At 53.8% G+C, this 16,195-nt stretch overlaps 1 protein-coding gene across 5 annotated transcripts in view; it reads left to right on the forward strand.

The window, feature by feature from the left end:
• Nucleotides 1-13,651, forward strand: part of pcif1 (phosphorylated CTD interacting factor 1) — a 408,646-nt gene extending 394,995 nt beyond the window's left edge. For 3 of the 5 annotated variants that reach the window (XM_070895912.1, XM_070895913.1, XM_070895914.1), the window contains 2 exons: nucleotides 2,701-2,876; nucleotides 7,657-13,651. In XM_070895912.1, the coding sequence (XP_070752013.1) occupies nucleotides 2,701-2,876; nucleotides 7,657-7,885 (405 nt within the window). In that variant the 3' untranslated portion in view covers nucleotides 7,886-13,651. Of the gene's footprint in view, nucleotides 1-2,700; nucleotides 2,877-7,656 lie in introns of those variants that run through there. The other 2 variants (XR_011596083.1, XM_070895915.1) reach the window with 2 other exon arrangements.
• The last annotated feature ends 2,544 nt before the right edge of the window (nucleotides 13,652-16,195 follow it).

The raw sequence follows: 16,195 nt of genomic DNA on the forward strand, positions 1-16,195 counted from the left end.
GGCGGAGGTTGGGAGAGCCATGGGTGGGCGGAGTTTGGGAGGGTGGTGGGTGGGCGGAGTTTGGGAGCGTTGTGGGTGGGCGGAGGTTGGGAGGGGCATGGGTGGGTGGGCGGAGGTTGGGAGGGGCATGAGTGGACGGAGTTTGGGAGGGTGGTGGGTGGGCGGAGTTTGGGAGGGTGGTGGGTGTGCGGAGTTTGGGAGCGCTGTGGGTGGGCGGAGGTTGGGAGGGGCGTGGGTGGGTGGGCGGAGGTTGAGAGGGGCATGAGTGGGTGGGCGGAGGTTGGGAGGGGCATGGGTGGACGGAGTTTGGGAGGGTGGTGGGTGGGCGGAGTTTGGGAGCGCTGTGGGTGGGCGGAGGTTGGGAGGGGCGTGGGTGGGTGGGCGAAGGTTGGGAGGGGCATGAGTGGGTGGGCGGAGGTTGGGAGGGGCATGAGTGGGTGGGCGGAGTTTGGGAGGGTGGTGGGTGGGCGGAGGTTGGGAGGGGCGTGAGTGGGTGGGCGGAGGTTGGGAGGGGCGTGGGTGGGTGGGCGGAGGTTAGGAGGGGCGTGGGTGGGTGGGCGGAGGTTGGGAGGGGCATGAGTGGGTGGGCGGAGGTTGGGAGAGCCATGGGTGGATGGAGTTTGGGAGGGTGGTGGGTGGACGGAGTTTGGGAGCGCTGTGGGTGGGCGGAGGTTGGGAGGGGCGTGGGTGGGTGGGCGGAGGTTGGGAGGGGCATGAGTGGGTGGGCGGAGGTTGGGAGAGCCATGGGTGGACGGAGTTTGGGAGGGTGGTGGGTGGGCGGAGTTTGGGAGCGCTGTGGGTGGGCGGAGGTTTGGAGGGGCATGGGTGGGTGGGTGGAGTTTGGGAGGGTGGTGGGTGGGCGGGTGAAGGTTGGGAGGGGCGTGGATGGGCGGAGTTTGGGAGCGTCGTGGGTGGGCGGAGTTTGGGAGCGCCGTGAGTGGGCGGAGTTTGGGAGCGCCGTGGGTGGGCGGAGTTTGGGAGCGCCGTGGGTGGGCGGAGTTTGGGAGGGTGGTGGGTGGGCGGAGTTTGGGGAGGGCGTGGATGGATGCGTGGAGGTTGGGAGGGCCGCGGGTGGGCGGGTGGGTAGAAGTTGGGAATGGGGTGGTGGGGGAGGTTAGGAAGGGGAAGCCCACCACTTCTGGCAGATTTTCAGAATGCCAGAAAAAGGGGCTAACTACTGGTGGAACTGGGCCTGCCCCCAATTCCAGCCTGCACAACTGCTTTGGGGGTTTAAGTGAGAGTCTGATAGTGATCCCCTTAACAGTGGTATCCATGAATTGTATAACCCCTGGTGAAATGACGGCCATTCCGGGGAAGTTCCCAAACCAAGTTAACCCAAATAGCTGTTGAGCCACACAGACCAGGAAGACTTGGGATAGAGCTGAGCCAGTGCAGATGTTGCAACTTCAGTTGGCCTCAACAACCTTGGGTTAAGGAGCAGAGAATTGGCTAGGTTTCGCACTCTTGTGATTGGTTGTGATGTGGTTGAATAGCCTGATGACGCTTAAAGACCCACAAGTAAATCATGGACATTTGGGTGAGGTACCAGAACGTGACTGCGTTAGTGGAACCATACCGCTTATGGAGTCAGTGCTTCACATGACACCACTTTGTTTCCATAGTAACCATGTATGTGAGTGCCAAACTCCCGCCCAAGAACATAAGAAATAGGAGCAAGAGTCGGCCATTTGGCCCCTCGAGCCTGCTCCGCCATTCAATAAGATCATGGCTGATCTGATCCTGGACTCAACTCCTCTTTCCTGCGCTATCCCCATAACCCTTAACTCCCTTGAAACCATGCCAGAGACAAGAGAGGTAACCAGGCCAGTTTTGAGCTAAAGCTGAGATATCTTGGCTTATTTTTTGGGAAAAGAGGAGTCTTTGAGGTAATATATTAGAAGTTTTCAAATTGTTTACTATGACAAAGGATTTAAATACCTAGATAGCAGTAAGGGGAGCTGTCAGTTTGCATTGTTGTAGACCGTGAGTAATAGAACTGTGCACCGAGTCACCAGGGAATGTCAGTCGCGTGGATAGCAAGAAGGTGGGTTGGAGAGGTTGGTAGTTCTCGGAACTCTTACACGGCAAGCAAGCCCAAGGTGGGCAGAGGAAACGTTTCAAGGACACCCTCAAAACCTCCTTGATAAAATGCAACATCCCCACTGACACCTGGGAATCCCTGACCAAAGACCGCCCTAAGTGGAGGAAGTGCATCCGGGAGGGCGCTGAGCACCTCGAGTCTCATTGCTGAGAGCATGCAGAAAACAAGCGCAGGCAGCGGAAGGAGTGTGCGGCAAACCAGACTCCCCACCCACCCTTTCCTTCAACCACTGTCTGTCCCACCTGTGACAGAGACTGTGATTCCCGTATTGGACTGTTCAGTCACCTGAGAACTCACTTTTAGAGTGGAAGCAAGTCCACTGCCTATGATGATGGGTCCGGTGAGGAGGTGGGTGGGTCTGATTAGAAGCTGGGTTGGTGGGTGTGGTGAGGAGGTGGGTGGGTCTGATTAGAAGCTGGGTTGGTGGGTGTGGTGAGGAGGTGGGTGGGTCTGATTAGAAGCTGGGTGGGTGGGTGTGGTGAGGAGGTGGGTTGGAGAGGTTGAAGAAAGTGACTGGCTTTTCCTGTTACTAAAAACTCTGAAGGTGAGTCACCTGTTGCTTGCTGCTAATCTGTACCTGTTGGTTTGTCTTCAAACAGAAGCTGTTGGGAAACTCAAGCGAGCCCCTTTCATTCATAGTGTTCATCCCTGAATGGAGGAACCCTCCAACACCAGCTCTCGTCCGCATGGAGGAGAGCAAGTTTAAACGACACCAGATCCTTGTGCCAGCCTACGAGCACGAGTACAGGAGCGGGGCACAGCACATCTGCAAAAAGTAAGATTTACAGCAACATGTGGGTATGGCACGGCTGACAGACTAATGGGTTGTGTGATAGAATCACAGAACGGTTACAGCACAGAAGGAGGCCATTCGGCCTGTCGAACCCGTGCCGGCTCTCTCACAGAGCATTTCATCAAGTCTCACTCCCTCGCCCTTTCCCTTTAGCCCTGCATTTTATTTTCCTTTTTGAAAGCCACGATTGAGTCTGCCTCCGCCACCCTTTCAGATCAGATCCACTCGCTGCATAAAAACGTTTTTTTTCATGTTGCCTTTGGTCCCTAATCGGCCCTACCTCCCCCTTGCTATCCATTTATTATTTATGTGCCTATAGAAGACTTTTGGATTCCCTTTTATGTTAGCTGTCATTCTATTTTCATAAGCCCTCTTTGCCCCTCTTATTTCCTTTTTCATTTCCCCACTGAACTTTCTATATTCAGCCTGGTTCCCACATTATATTCTCAACCTGACATCTGTAATACCCTCCCCTTTTACTGCTTCATCTTACTCTGTATCTCTTTCGGCATTCAGGGAGCTCTGACTTTGGTTGCCTTACCTTTCCCCCTAATGGAAATGTACCTCGACTATACCCCAACCATCTCCTCTTTAAAGGCAGCCCATTGTTCAATTACAGTTTTGCCAGCCATTCTTCAATTCCAATTTACCCAGGCCAGATCTATTCTCAACCCATTGAAATTGACCCTCCTCCAATCAGTATTTTTGCTCTCGATACTATGACCACTAAATATTCCCCTACTGAAACTTGATCCACTTTATTTCCCAGAACCAGATCCTCCTTTCTCGTTGGGCTGGAAATGCACTTCAGAAATTCTTCCCCCCCCCCGCCCTTTAAACTATTACTATCCAAGTCTATTACTATCCCAGGTAAGCAACGCCTCAATTTCAAAGTTCTCATCCTTGTTTTAAAATCCCTCCATGATCTCGTCCCTCCCTATGTGTGTAATCTGCTCCAGCCCCACAACCCCGTGAGATGTCTGCACTCCTCTAATTCTGCCCTCTTGAACATCCCTGATTATAATCGCTCAACCATTGGTGTCCATGCCTTCTGTTGCCTGGGCCCCAAGCTCTGGAACTCCCTCCCTAAATCTCCCCGCCTCCCTACCTCTCTTTCCTCCTTTAAGACGTTCCTTAAAACCTACCTCTATGACCAAGCTTTTGTGGCTCAGTGTCAAATTTTTTAATCTCATAATGCTCCTGTGAAGCGCCTTGGGACGTTTCACTACGTTAAAGGCGCAATATAAATACAAGTTGTTGGTGTAAATTAGGATAATTGAAGACGTCTATTATCACTATATACTCTATAGTTCTTGCACCTCTCCATAATTTCCCTGCAAATTTACTCCTTTATATCCTTCCCACTAATTGGTGGCCTATAGAATACACCTAGTAATGTAAAGGCACCTCTATTATTTCCTAACTCGAACCAAAAAATAGATTCTGTCCTTGACCCCTCTAGAACATCCTCTCTCTGCAGCACTGTAATATTCTCCTTAACCTTTAATGCCACCCCATGTCCTTTCTTTCCTTCCCTATCTTTCCTGAACACTTTCTATCGGGAATAGTTAGTACCCAATCCTGCCCTTTTTTGAGCCAGGTCTCCATTATCGCAGCAAAATCATATTCCCATGAGTCTATTTGCGCCGCAGCTCACCAACCTTGTTTACATCACTTTGTGTGTTTGCATTTGTGCTCTGTAAACCTAACTTGGACTTTCTTGTATTCGCGCTTACTCTGACCCCACCTAATTCTGTATCATTTCTTACTCGAGTGCTGTCTGTCTCTCCCAATTCTTTGTGCACCTTGTTTCTCCTTTCTAATGATACATCCTGATGCCCATCCCCCTGTCACGGTAGATTAAGCTCTCCCCAACAGCACTAGCAAGCCTCACCCGCCCTGCGAGGATATTGGTCCCGGCTCTGTTGAGGTGTAACCCATCCGGCCTGTACAGGTCCCACCTCCCCCAATGTCCCAGGAACCTAAATGAGGTGGGGGTGGGGGGCAGTGCGGGGGTGGGGGAGGGGGGCAGTGCCGGGGTGCGGTGGGGGAGAGGGCAGTGCCGGGGTGGGGTAAGGGAGGGGGGCAGTGCCGGGGGGGAGGGGGGCAGTGCCGGGGTGGGGGTGGGGGAGGGGGCAGTGCCGGGGTGGGGGAGGGGGCAGTGCCGGGGTGGGGTTGGGGGAGAGGGGCAATGCCGGGGTAGGGTAAGGGAGGGGGGGCAGTGCCGGGGTGGGGGTGGGGGAGGGGGCAATGCCGGGGTGGGGGGCAGTGCTGGGGTGGGGGAGGGGGGCAGTGCCGGTGTGGGGTTGGGGGATGGGGGCAGTGCTGGGGTGGGGGTGGGGGAGGGGGCAGTGCCGGGGTGGGGTTGGGGGAGAGGGGCAATGCCGGGATAGGGTAAGGGAGGGGGGCAATGCCGGGGTGGGGGTGGGGTAGGGGGCAATGCCAGGGTGGGGGGCAGTGCTGGGGCGGGGGGCAGTGCCGGGGTGGGGACAGTGCCGTGGTGGGAGAGGGGGCAGTGCCGGGGTGGGGAGCAGTGCCGGGGTGGGGGAGGGGGCAGTGCCGGGGTGGGGTGGGGGCGGGGGGCAGTGCCGGGGTGGGGTTGGGGGAGGGGGGCAATGCCGGGGTAGGGTAAGGGAGGGGGGCAGTGTCGGGGTGGGGGTGGGGGAGGGGGGCAATGCCGCGGTGGGGGGCAGTGCTGGGGTGGGGGAGGGGGGCAGTGCCGGGGTGGGGTAAGGGAGGGGGGCACTGCCGGGGTGGGGTAAGGGAGGGGGGCACTGCCGGGGTGGGGTAAGGGAGGGGGGCACTGCCGGGGTGGGGTGGGGGCGGGGGGCAGTGCCGTGGTGGGAGAGGGGGCAGGGGTGGGGTGGGGGCGGGGGGCAGTGCCGGGGTGGGGTAAGGGAGGGGGGCAGTGCCGGGGTGGGGTAAGGGAGAGGGGCACTGCCGGAGTCGGGTGGGGGCGGGGGGCACTGCCGTGTTGGGGGTGGGGGCAGTGCCGGGGTGGGGTAAGGGAGGGGAGCAGTGCCGGGGTGGGGGAGGGGAGCAGTGCCAGGGTGGGGTAAGGGAGAGGGGCACTGCCGGAGTCGGGTGGGGGCGGGGGGCAGTGCCGTGTTGGGGGTGGGGGCAGTGCCGTGGTGGGGGTGGGGGAGGGGGCAGTGCCGGGGTGGGGGGCAGTGCCGGGATGGGGGTGGGGGAGGAGGGCAGTGCCGGGGTGGGGTAAGGGAGGGGGGCAGTGCCATGGTGGGGGAGGGGGGCAATGCCGGGGTGGGGGAGAGGGGCAGTGCCGGGGTGGGGGTGGGGGCAATGCCGGGGTGGGGTTGTAGGAGGGGGGCAGTGCCGGGGTGGGGGTGAGTGCCGGGGTAGGGTTGGGGGAGGGGGCAATGCCGGGGTGGCGCTGGAGGAGGGGGGCAGTGCCGGGGTGGGGGTGGGGGCAATGCCGGGGTGGGGTTGGAGGAGGGGGGCAGTGCCGGGCTGGGACAAGGGAGGGGGCAGTGCCGGGGTGGGGTTGGGGGAGGGGGGCAGTGCCGGGGTGGGGGTGGGGGGCAGTGCCGTGGTGGGGGTGGGGGAGAGGGGCAGTGCCGTGGTGGGGTAATGGAGGGGGGCAGTGCTGGGGTGGGGTGCAGTGCCGTGGTGGGGGTGGGGGAGGGGGGCAGTGCCATGGTGTGGGGGAGGGGGGCTGTGCCGGTGTGGGAGTGGGGGGTAGGGTTGGGGGAGGGGGCAATGCCGGGGTGGGGCTGGAGGAGGGGGGCAGTACCGGGGTGGGGGTGGGGGCAATGCCGGGGTGGGGTTGGAGGAGGGGGGCAGTGCCGGGGTGGGACAAGGGAGGGGGCAGTGCCGGGGTGGGGTTGGGGGAGGGGGGCAGGGTGGGGGTGGGGGGCAGTGCCGTGGTGGGGGAGGGGGGCAGTGCCGTGGTGGGGTAAGGGAGGGGGGCAGTGCCGGGGTGGAGTGCAGTGCCTTGGTGGGGGTGGGGGAGGGGGGCAGTGCTGTGGTGGGGTTGGGGGAGGGGGGCAGTGCCGGGGTGGGGGTGGGGTGGGGGGCAGTGCCGGGGTGGGGTAAGGGAGGGGGGCAGTGCCGGGTTGGGGGTGGGGTGGGGGGCAGTGCCGGGGTGGAGTGCAGTGCCTTGGTGGGGGTGGGGGAGGGGGGCAGTGCTGTGGTGGGGGTGGGGGGCAGTGCCGGTGTGGGGGTGGGGGAGGGGGGCAGTGCCGGGGTGGGGGTGGGGTGGGGGGCAGTGCCGTGGTGGGGGTGGGGGAGGGGGCAGTGCCGTGGTGGGGTTGGGGGAGGGGGGCAGTGCCGGGGTGGGGTAAGGGAGGGGGGCAGTGCCGGGTTGGGGGTGGGGTGGGGGGCAGTGCCGTGGTGGGGATGGGGGAGGGGGGCAGTGCCGGTGTGGGGGTGGGGGAGGGGGGCAGTGCCGGGGTGGGGGTGGGGTGGGGGGCAGTGCCGTGGTGGGGGTGGGGGAGGGGGCAGTGCCGTGGTGGGGTGGGGGGAGGGGGGCAGTGCCGGGGTGGGGTAAGGGAGGGGGGCAGTGCCGGGTTGGGGGTGGGGTGGGGGGCAGTGCCGTGGTGGGGATGGGGGAGGGGGGCAGTGCCGTGGTGGTGGTGGGGGAGGGGGCAATGCCGGGGTGGGGGTGGGGGAGGGGGGCAGTGCCGGTGTGGGGAGGGGGCGGGGGGCAGTTACCGGTTGGCAGTGGGGCAGTCATGCCCGTTACAGAGAAGCTGTGTAGGTGATTGGAGGTAAGAGATCACACTATGTTTTTGTTCATTTGTAGGGAGGATATCTATTACAAAGCTGTGCACTCGACAGCTCTCATCTTCCTGCAGAATGACGCCGGGTTCGCCAAATGGGAGCCAGTGCCAGAGCGGGTCCAGGAGCTAATGGCAGCCTATAAAATGATCGGAAAGTTGTCATCGCCGTCCTCCTCATCCTCCTCGGTGACGGCTGGTGAGAAAGACCAGGAGCAGAGTCGCGACCAAAGCAGCAACACCGAGCATCTTTAAACTGGGATTGCGGGTGTCTGAGATCAGAGGAGTGCCGAGCAGTTAATACTGTGCGTGGTTTTAAACCATGGACTCAATACAAGCTGCAAAACCATTGTCATCACCAGCAAGAAATGTACATATGTACAGTGTCTTTCTAAACAGAACCAGCGTCCTGGGTTCTTACTGTTTCTGTTAGTTGTTTTTATTTTTCGGAGGTGTTTAGGGGAGAGAAGCAGAATATGTCTGTGTAATATATTCTATGGAAATATTTCATAACAGAATACCGTATCAGTTTTATCAGCTTTCTTATTTTTTTTTGAGATTATGCAATTCTGCCTAATATTTTTTTAAACTTTGTGAATAGTGGCTGCAGGCATTCTTCATTTTAACGCAGTGAGTATAGGAATTTCTTTTCAATACTGAGAATTACGTGTAAGTGTACAAACTGATGGATAGGAATTGATCGGTGTCTCTGTATGAAGTGTTGCTTCTTGTTGACCTGAGTAGACAGTATCTCTGAATTGTTCAAAGGCAGCTTCACGCACTGAGTGTTTGAATCCAGTGTGCATAGACAGCCCTCGCATTTAACCCTTCACTGGCACAGGGGAATTAGATGAACTCTTGAAGGGGAATATTGAAGGCTACAGGGAAAGAGCAGGGAAATGGGATTTCAGCACACAGCTCTATTGTGGAGCATAGGCAGCACAGGCTGCTCTGCTGAGATTTCTCCCAATATTCACCCAGATTCCTGTCTGTATGGTTAATGTTATTGATTGTTTAAATAGTAAGGTCTCCCAACTGTGCAGCATCCTGTGGATGCATAGCATCCGATTCAGGAAAAAACGGGAGCCCTCTGCCAGCAGTGACATTTTAGTGATCATTATAGAGTAACCAGAATTCAGTGCCAGTCTGAGCAAAGGGTTAAATACAGGTTGCTCCACCTGGAAAGAGTGGCTCAATAAGATGTCCTGTTAAAGAGCACCTGAGACTGTATAGTCGTGCACCAGCAAGGCCAAGCCACCAGAGATCTCGCATCTTGACTTTTGCCATATTTACCGAAAAATTAACGTAAGAGTAGCTGATGTCAAAGTGGCAGGGCAGTGCTGGTTACTCATAATGCTTAGCTGAGGTGAAAGTACGCTATAGGTTCAGCTACACTGAGGATTGTGGGTAATGCATCACACTGAGCTGCAGCCCAGGCTTGGCGCACCTGACACCAGACACAGCTCTTGCAGCTACGGCCAAATGTGGCCACCTGGCTGATGGGTGCAAGGCTGTAGTCCACGCAATGTCTGACAGTCTTACTGTAACAGTACACAACATCACGTCGAGATCATTCCTAATTAATAGAGTCCATGGAGCTCTTTCAGGTTGGATAAGCATCTTCCTACTACAAAACTTTAAAATAGCAACTGTGCAAAGTGAAGGGCAGAGTGTGATTGTAATTATTGTTTGTTAACGTGTGTGGCAAAAGAGAGCATCAGCGGATGGCTGAACAGGAGTTGACTGTGCTCAAAGTATAGTATAGATATAACATATAAACAGAAAGTGTTGGAAACACTGAGGTCAGGCAGAGAGAAACAGAGGCCCGACGATTGTGGTCCGCGGGGTGCCTCCTGAGTACGCTGCCGACCTGCAGAAAGAATACGCCCCTAGTTGATGGCTACCCTCCTACGTGAACTTGCGCTCTGATCCTACGAGCTGGAGGTCAACATAACGGGCCAGGGATCTCGGGGACGCAGCCTGTGCAAAACGTGGGATCACATGGGCCTGGGCCTCCCAGGGGGAATCAGAATTCAGTTTCATTTCAGAATGGAATCTCGTAATCAGATTTAATTACAATTGCCAGAATTACAATTGAATTCATAATTGGCTTCATTCCAGCAACTTCACTACATCTTAGTTCTGTTCGTAAAAATTTAATTTTGCTGATAATTATCGACATCATTAAAACTCCAATCTTTTCAGAAACAAGAAAAACTCATTTATCTACAATTAAGCTATCCGATTTCCAAGATAAAAATAGTTAAAACATGCCTGAGGTATCCCCTTACACTGATGTAAACAGGCCCTGTACCTGTTTGCATCAACCATAAAATTTTCATACGCAGTTGGTGGGCAAATAGCCCAACTCTGCTCCAGCAAATTGGTCTTTCTTTGGCCGTGCAGATGATTTTTCCATGCGTGCGTTGACATAAAGCAAGTTCGGGATTTAGCGCAAGCACCTGAGGAAATCCCAAACTTTGGGCCATTTCAACGGCAGTATCCACTGCAAATTCTGGCCCAATGTTAACATCAAAACAGGAAAATGTTCCATGTGATAGAGGCTCACAGACCTGAAACGTTAACTTTGTTTCTCTCTCCACAGATGCTGTCTGACCTCTGATTCTTTATAAGTATGTCACATTCTGTTTATATTTCAGATGTCCAACATCTGCAGTATTTTGCCTTTTGACATATGTGACTCCGTGTGACCCCCCCAGCACCCTGTGACCCCGTGTGAGCCCCCAGCACCCGTGACCCCGTGTGACCCCCAGCACCCTGTGGCCCCGTCACCCTCTGTTCCTTCTCTCACATGCTCACAGCATAAATTTCACACAAAGAACTATTTTAGTCCCTGTTCATTTATTAAATTTCAAAATTAACAAAATGAATATTCTATAAAATAACCATCATGTGTAATAAGGAGTTTTGATAAACTCCTCCAGCCTGGCTCTGAAGTGTGGGACACCCTTGAAATCCCTCGATTGTGTCAATATCTTATAGCACAGTCCACACTGGCTTGTATCCTGCTCCGAGGCGCAATCAATGTGCCAATCCTCCCACCCATCATACCGGGGTACTCCACCTGATGTGTCTGTGTTTTCCAGCTGAGGAACCTCCTTCCCATTGCTGTTCAACGTTACAGTGAACATGGCCACAGATAATGGATGTTCTCTGATACTTTAGTACAACATATCCCTCTCTCCACTTTCCCTGTTTGCTTTTTGTCTGTTTTAGAGATTTCTTGTCCGTCCTTCATCCCTTCTGTTTATTTCTTCTTTTCATTCATTATTGTTTCTTTGATGTCAGTAGCTCTTCCTGTACCAAGTGTATCGGGCTCCATTCGACAGGCTTCCTGCACTGACCATCCCCCCATTACCATCCTTCAGATCACACACCCTCGGTGCTTACACTTCTGGTCCCGTCGCACTACAGTGGTGGAATCGCAACATCTTCATCCCCTCCGTGCCCTTTAATGTAGTGACGAAATCTCTTCATGTCTCTCACAGCTCCCACCTCTTGCATTTGATGTCTCCACCTTCGTCCTTCTCCATCTGCTGACCTCAAATGGAAGTCTGTGTCCCAGAATGTCAAACACAGATTTTACCCTCTCTATAAAGCCCAAATCCTGCCTCCCATACTTGGGGAGGCTCCTCTAACCCCTCTTGCACACGAATGGACAGAGTACAAGAATGCCTGTGATAAGCATTCCTCCCTCACCTCTAGCTGAGGATGCCCTTGCCACCAACTTTGCTCATTTCTTACGCTCGGCACCTCTCTGAGTTTTCCTGTTTTGTTCCTACGAAGGGCATGCTACATCCTTACTACTGAAATCGATATTCATTACACAGTCTGCTACTCTAACTCATTTTTCCACATGACCTAAAATTGTAGAACTCCTCGCCTCCCTCAGACTTCCATGTATCCCATTACAATGTTTAGTTCTTTAAAACTCCAGTCAGTACCTTTCCTCCTTACCAACCGTGGTGGTGTTTGACTGGTGGTCTCAAACTTTTACTGTGCTTTCTCATTTAACAAATGAAAAAGACATGGCTACATAGCAGTGTTGGGGTTCCTGAGGAACTTGGCTTCACTGGACCAGCACAGGCATAGACATAGCAACTACTACTCCTGTGCACACTTACACATGGAATACATTTTATACCCCTGAAGCTTTCCGTAGTGCCCCTCTCTACCTTCTGTCCTGCACAGCTTTGGCTCAGGGTGTGTAGGATGATCATTGTAGATGTTGTCTTGTATTATAGACGAGCTGTGTGTCCACTGGCCAAGATCTTCACTTTTTGTAGAGGTTGTTGTGGTTTGGCTTCTAGTTGGTTTTGGTTTGATTTGAAGAAATGAGCAAAGAGATACAGCCCTCCATAACACATCTGAAGTATTAATGACCGTAATCTTGCACTGATGACACATTTCCCAATGTAGTTGTGTATCTGAAAATCGCACTTATTATTGAGCATGCATCGAAATGGGGATTGTGCAGACCTGAGGCTCAACTGAGCCTGTGCAGTGATCTGGGTTATCCAGTCCTGGAGTGAGGCCGGTGAGTGGGGTCACAGTCACAGAGTGAGGCCGCTGAGTAGGGTCAGTCCCAGGGTGAGTGGGGTCACAGTCCCAGAGTGAGGCCGGTGAGTGGGGTCACAGTCACAGAGTGAGGCCCGGTGAGTGGGATCACAGTCACAGAATGAGGCCCAGTGAGTGGGGTCACAGTCACAGAGTGAGGCCCAGTGAGTGGGGTCACAGTCACAGAGTGAGTGGGGTCACAGTCACAGAGTGAGGCCGCTGAGTAGGGTCAGTCCCAGGGTGAGTGGGGTCACAGTCACAGAATGAGGCCGGTGAGTGGGGTCACAGTCCCAGGGTGAGGCCCGGTGAGTGGGATCACAGTCACAGAGTGAGGCCCGGTGAGTGGGGTCAGTCCCAGGGTGAGTGGGGTCACAGTCACAGAGTGAGGCCGGTGAGTGGGGTCAGTCCCAGGGTGAGTGGGGTCACAGTCACAGAGTGATGCCGGTGAATGGGGTCACAGTCACAGAGTGAGGCCGCTGAGTAGGGTCAGTCCCAGGGTGAGTGGGGTCACAGTCACAGAGTGAGGCCGCTGAGTAGGGTCAGTCCCAGGGTGAGTGGGGTCACAGTCACAGAATGAGGCCGGTGAGTGGGGTCACAGTCCCAGGGTGAGGCCCGGTGAGTGGGATCACAGTCATAGAGTGAGGCCCGGTGAGTGGGGTCAGTCCCAGGGTGAGGCCCGGTGAGTGGGGTCAGTCCCAGGGTGAGGCCCGGTGAGTGGGATCACAGTCACAGAGTGAGGCCCGGTGAGTGGGGTCAGTCCCAGGGTGAGTGGGGTCACAGTCACAGAGTGAGGCCGGTGAGTGAGGTCACAGTCACAGAGTGAGGCCGCTGAGTAGGGTCAGTCCCAGGGTGAGTGGGGTCACAGTCACAGAATGAGGCCCGGTGAGTGGGGTCACAGTCCCAGGGCGAGTGGGGTCACAGTCCCAGGGTGAGTGGGGTCACAGTCCCAGGGTGAGCATCAGGAACACCAGCTCAATATTCATCATCCCGTGTCCATCACTGTGCTCACGATCTGCCCCAGTCTGTGTGAGATTCAGACGGTGAAAGCCTCTCCTCACCATGTTTTATCTGTAGTGTTTATTTTTGTATTTATTTTGTTACTCTTTTTAAATCGTTGCATTTTAAGAAATACAGATTTAAGTATGTGCTGCCTAACTGGTAAAACAATTGATGGTGCTTTGTGGTCAGGTTTGGGATGATTTTGAGATAATGTCACAGAGTGGACTGCTGGCAATGAACAGGGCGTCTGTCTTGTGTTAACACTAGTGAATGTCATGTGAACTCACATCTACTTGATCTACTTTGTAAAGTCATGTCCCAATGACCCAGTTGACCTCTTTTTCTAAGTAACTCGTACAGATCAGATCCCCGTGTTGGTTTCAAACCCTTTGCTTACGGAAGGAATATTTCAACACCAGAATTAAAAATATACTGAGATTAGAATTATTCTCATTTCTTTGAAGTTCAGTGTGAATGAAGATAACTCTGGCTGCTCATGCCATTCACTGGAATCAGACATATCATCAATGTACGAGAAACACCAATTACAACAAGCAGCTCCGCGGGGCATTGTGCTGGAGTCCAGCTCCGGGTGTCATTCTGTGCTGGAGTTCAGCTCCGCGAGATTTGAGTAATTCATGCTGGCACAGTCATTAAAGGAGCAGCATTTAGTGCTGGGCAATGAAAAGTACAGCAGGAGGGAACTCAATGAGCTGTGGTTTGTACTGTGGGCACTGGGTAACCTTCTCTAGTTACACCATTAGAGTCTCCATCTGATTCACCGTGAGACTTACACAGATTCGCTCTGGGGAGGAAGATTCCAGGGAACAGGGCCAAGTCTGTCGCCCACCTGTGGACGTGTACGTGGAAGCTAACATACACTGAGCTAGGCTGTCAATACTTGGTGTAATCAGTAAGAGGCACACATGGTGGCAGTGATAGAGCCCCAGCCAGTCCAGCCGAGAGATGACCGAGGAATGAGACATTGTACTCTTAGACCACAGGCTCCTTTATAGTGAGGGTTAGTCAAAGCCTCAATCCTGTGACTCGGAATGGAAAACCTCACCTGGATCTCACATGGACAATGGATCTATTTGTGGCCGTGGTCAGTAAGGCTTTGAGCAATGGTACAGCATCTGTGGAACTCACCGGGGCTCTCGTGTAACACCTCACAGTATCAACAGTTACATGGGAACAGGAGGAGGTTGTCTAGCCCCTCGAGCCTGTTAGCCCATTCAATTAGATCATGGTTGCTCTGTATCTTAACTCCATCTAACTGCCTTGGTTCCGTATCCTTTAATCTCCTTAGCCAACAAAAATCTATCAATCCCCATTACCCTTTGTGTGAAGAAATGCTTCCTGACATCACCCCTGAATGGCCTCGCTCAAATATAAAGGTTATGCCCCCTTGTTCTGGAATCCCCCATCGGAGGCAATATTTTCTCTACCCTATCAATTCCTTTAATCATCTTAAACACTGATTAGATCGCCCCTTAATCTTCTATATTCAAGGATAAACAAACCTTTTCTATGCATCGTGTCCTCATAATTTAACCCCTTAATCCCTGGTATCATTCTGGTCCTTGAAGCATTTCCTCTGCCCACCTGGGGCTCACTTGCCATGTCGAAGCTCCGCATAGAGCGCTTGCTTTGGGAGTCTCGTGTTGGGCATGAGGACAATGTGACCCGCCCAACGGAGCTGATCGAGCGCGGTCAATGCTTCGATGCTGGGGATGTTGGCCTGAGCGAGGACAGAGGAAACGTTTCAAGGACACCCTCAAAGCCTCCTTGATAAAGTGCAACATCCCCACTGACTCCTGGGAATCCCTGGCCCATGACCGCCCAAAATGGAGGAAGAGCATCCGGGAGGTCGCTGAGTATCTCGAGTCTCGTCGCCGAGAACAAGCAGAAACCAAGCGCAATTATGGAAGCAGCGTGCATCAACCAAGGCTCCCCACCCACCCTTTACTTCAACCACTGTCTGCCCCACCTGTGACAGAGACTGTAGGTCCCACATTGGACTCCTCGGTCACCTGAGAAGTCACTTTTAGAGTGGAAGCAAGTCATCCTCGACTCAGAGGGACTGCCTATGATGATGTATTCTGGTAAATCTGCAAAGCCAATATACCCTTCCCGAGGTGTAGTGCCCAGAACTGAACGCAGTGCTCCAGATGGGATCTGACCAGAATCCCACTCCTGTCCCAGCATGGGAGCCCAGTCCCGAGCAAGACTGCGAACAATGCCATGCACTCCGCCAACAGATTCATCAACCAGGTCCAATAGGTTAGAACTTAAAGGGTTGACGGTGGATAGGCAATGGCAGACATTTAAAGATCACATGGATGAACTTCAACATCCCTGTCTGGCGTAAAAATAAAACAAGGAAGGTGGCTCAACCGTGGCTAACAAGGGAAATTAGGGATAGTGTTCAATCCAAGGAAGGGGCATATAAATTGGCCAGAAAAAGCAGCAAACCTGAGGACTGGGAGAAATTTAGAACTCCGCAGAGGAGGACTAAGGGTTTAATTAAGAGGGGGAAAATAGAGTATGAGAGTAAGCTTGCAGGGAACATAAAAACTGATTGCAAAAGCTTCTATAAATATGTGAAGACAAATGTAGGTTCCTTGCAGTCAGAATCAGGTGAATTTATAATGGTGAACAAAGAAATGGCAGACCAAGTGAACAAATACTTTGGTTCTGTCTTCACTAAGGAAGACACAAATAAACTTCCAGAAATACGAGGGAACCGAGGGTCCCACACAAGAGATTAGTGTACAAAATTAAAGCACAAAGTATTGGGGGTAATGTATTGGCGTGGATAGAGAACTGGTTGGCAAATAGGCAGCAAAGAGTTGGAATAAACGGGTCCTTTTCAGAATGGCAGGCGGTGACTCGTGGGGTACCGCAAGGTTCAGTGCTGGGACCCCAGCTATTTACAATATACATTAATGATTTAGACAAAGGAATTGAATGTAATATCTCCAAGTT

The sequence above is a fragment of the Pristiophorus japonicus genome, chromosome 12 (genome assembly GCF_044704955.1).
Source record: "Pristiophorus japonicus isolate sPriJap1 chromosome 12, sPriJap1.hap1, whole genome shotgun sequence".
Taxonomy (NCBI): domain Eukaryota; kingdom Metazoa; phylum Chordata; class Chondrichthyes; family Pristiophoridae; genus Pristiophorus; species Pristiophorus japonicus.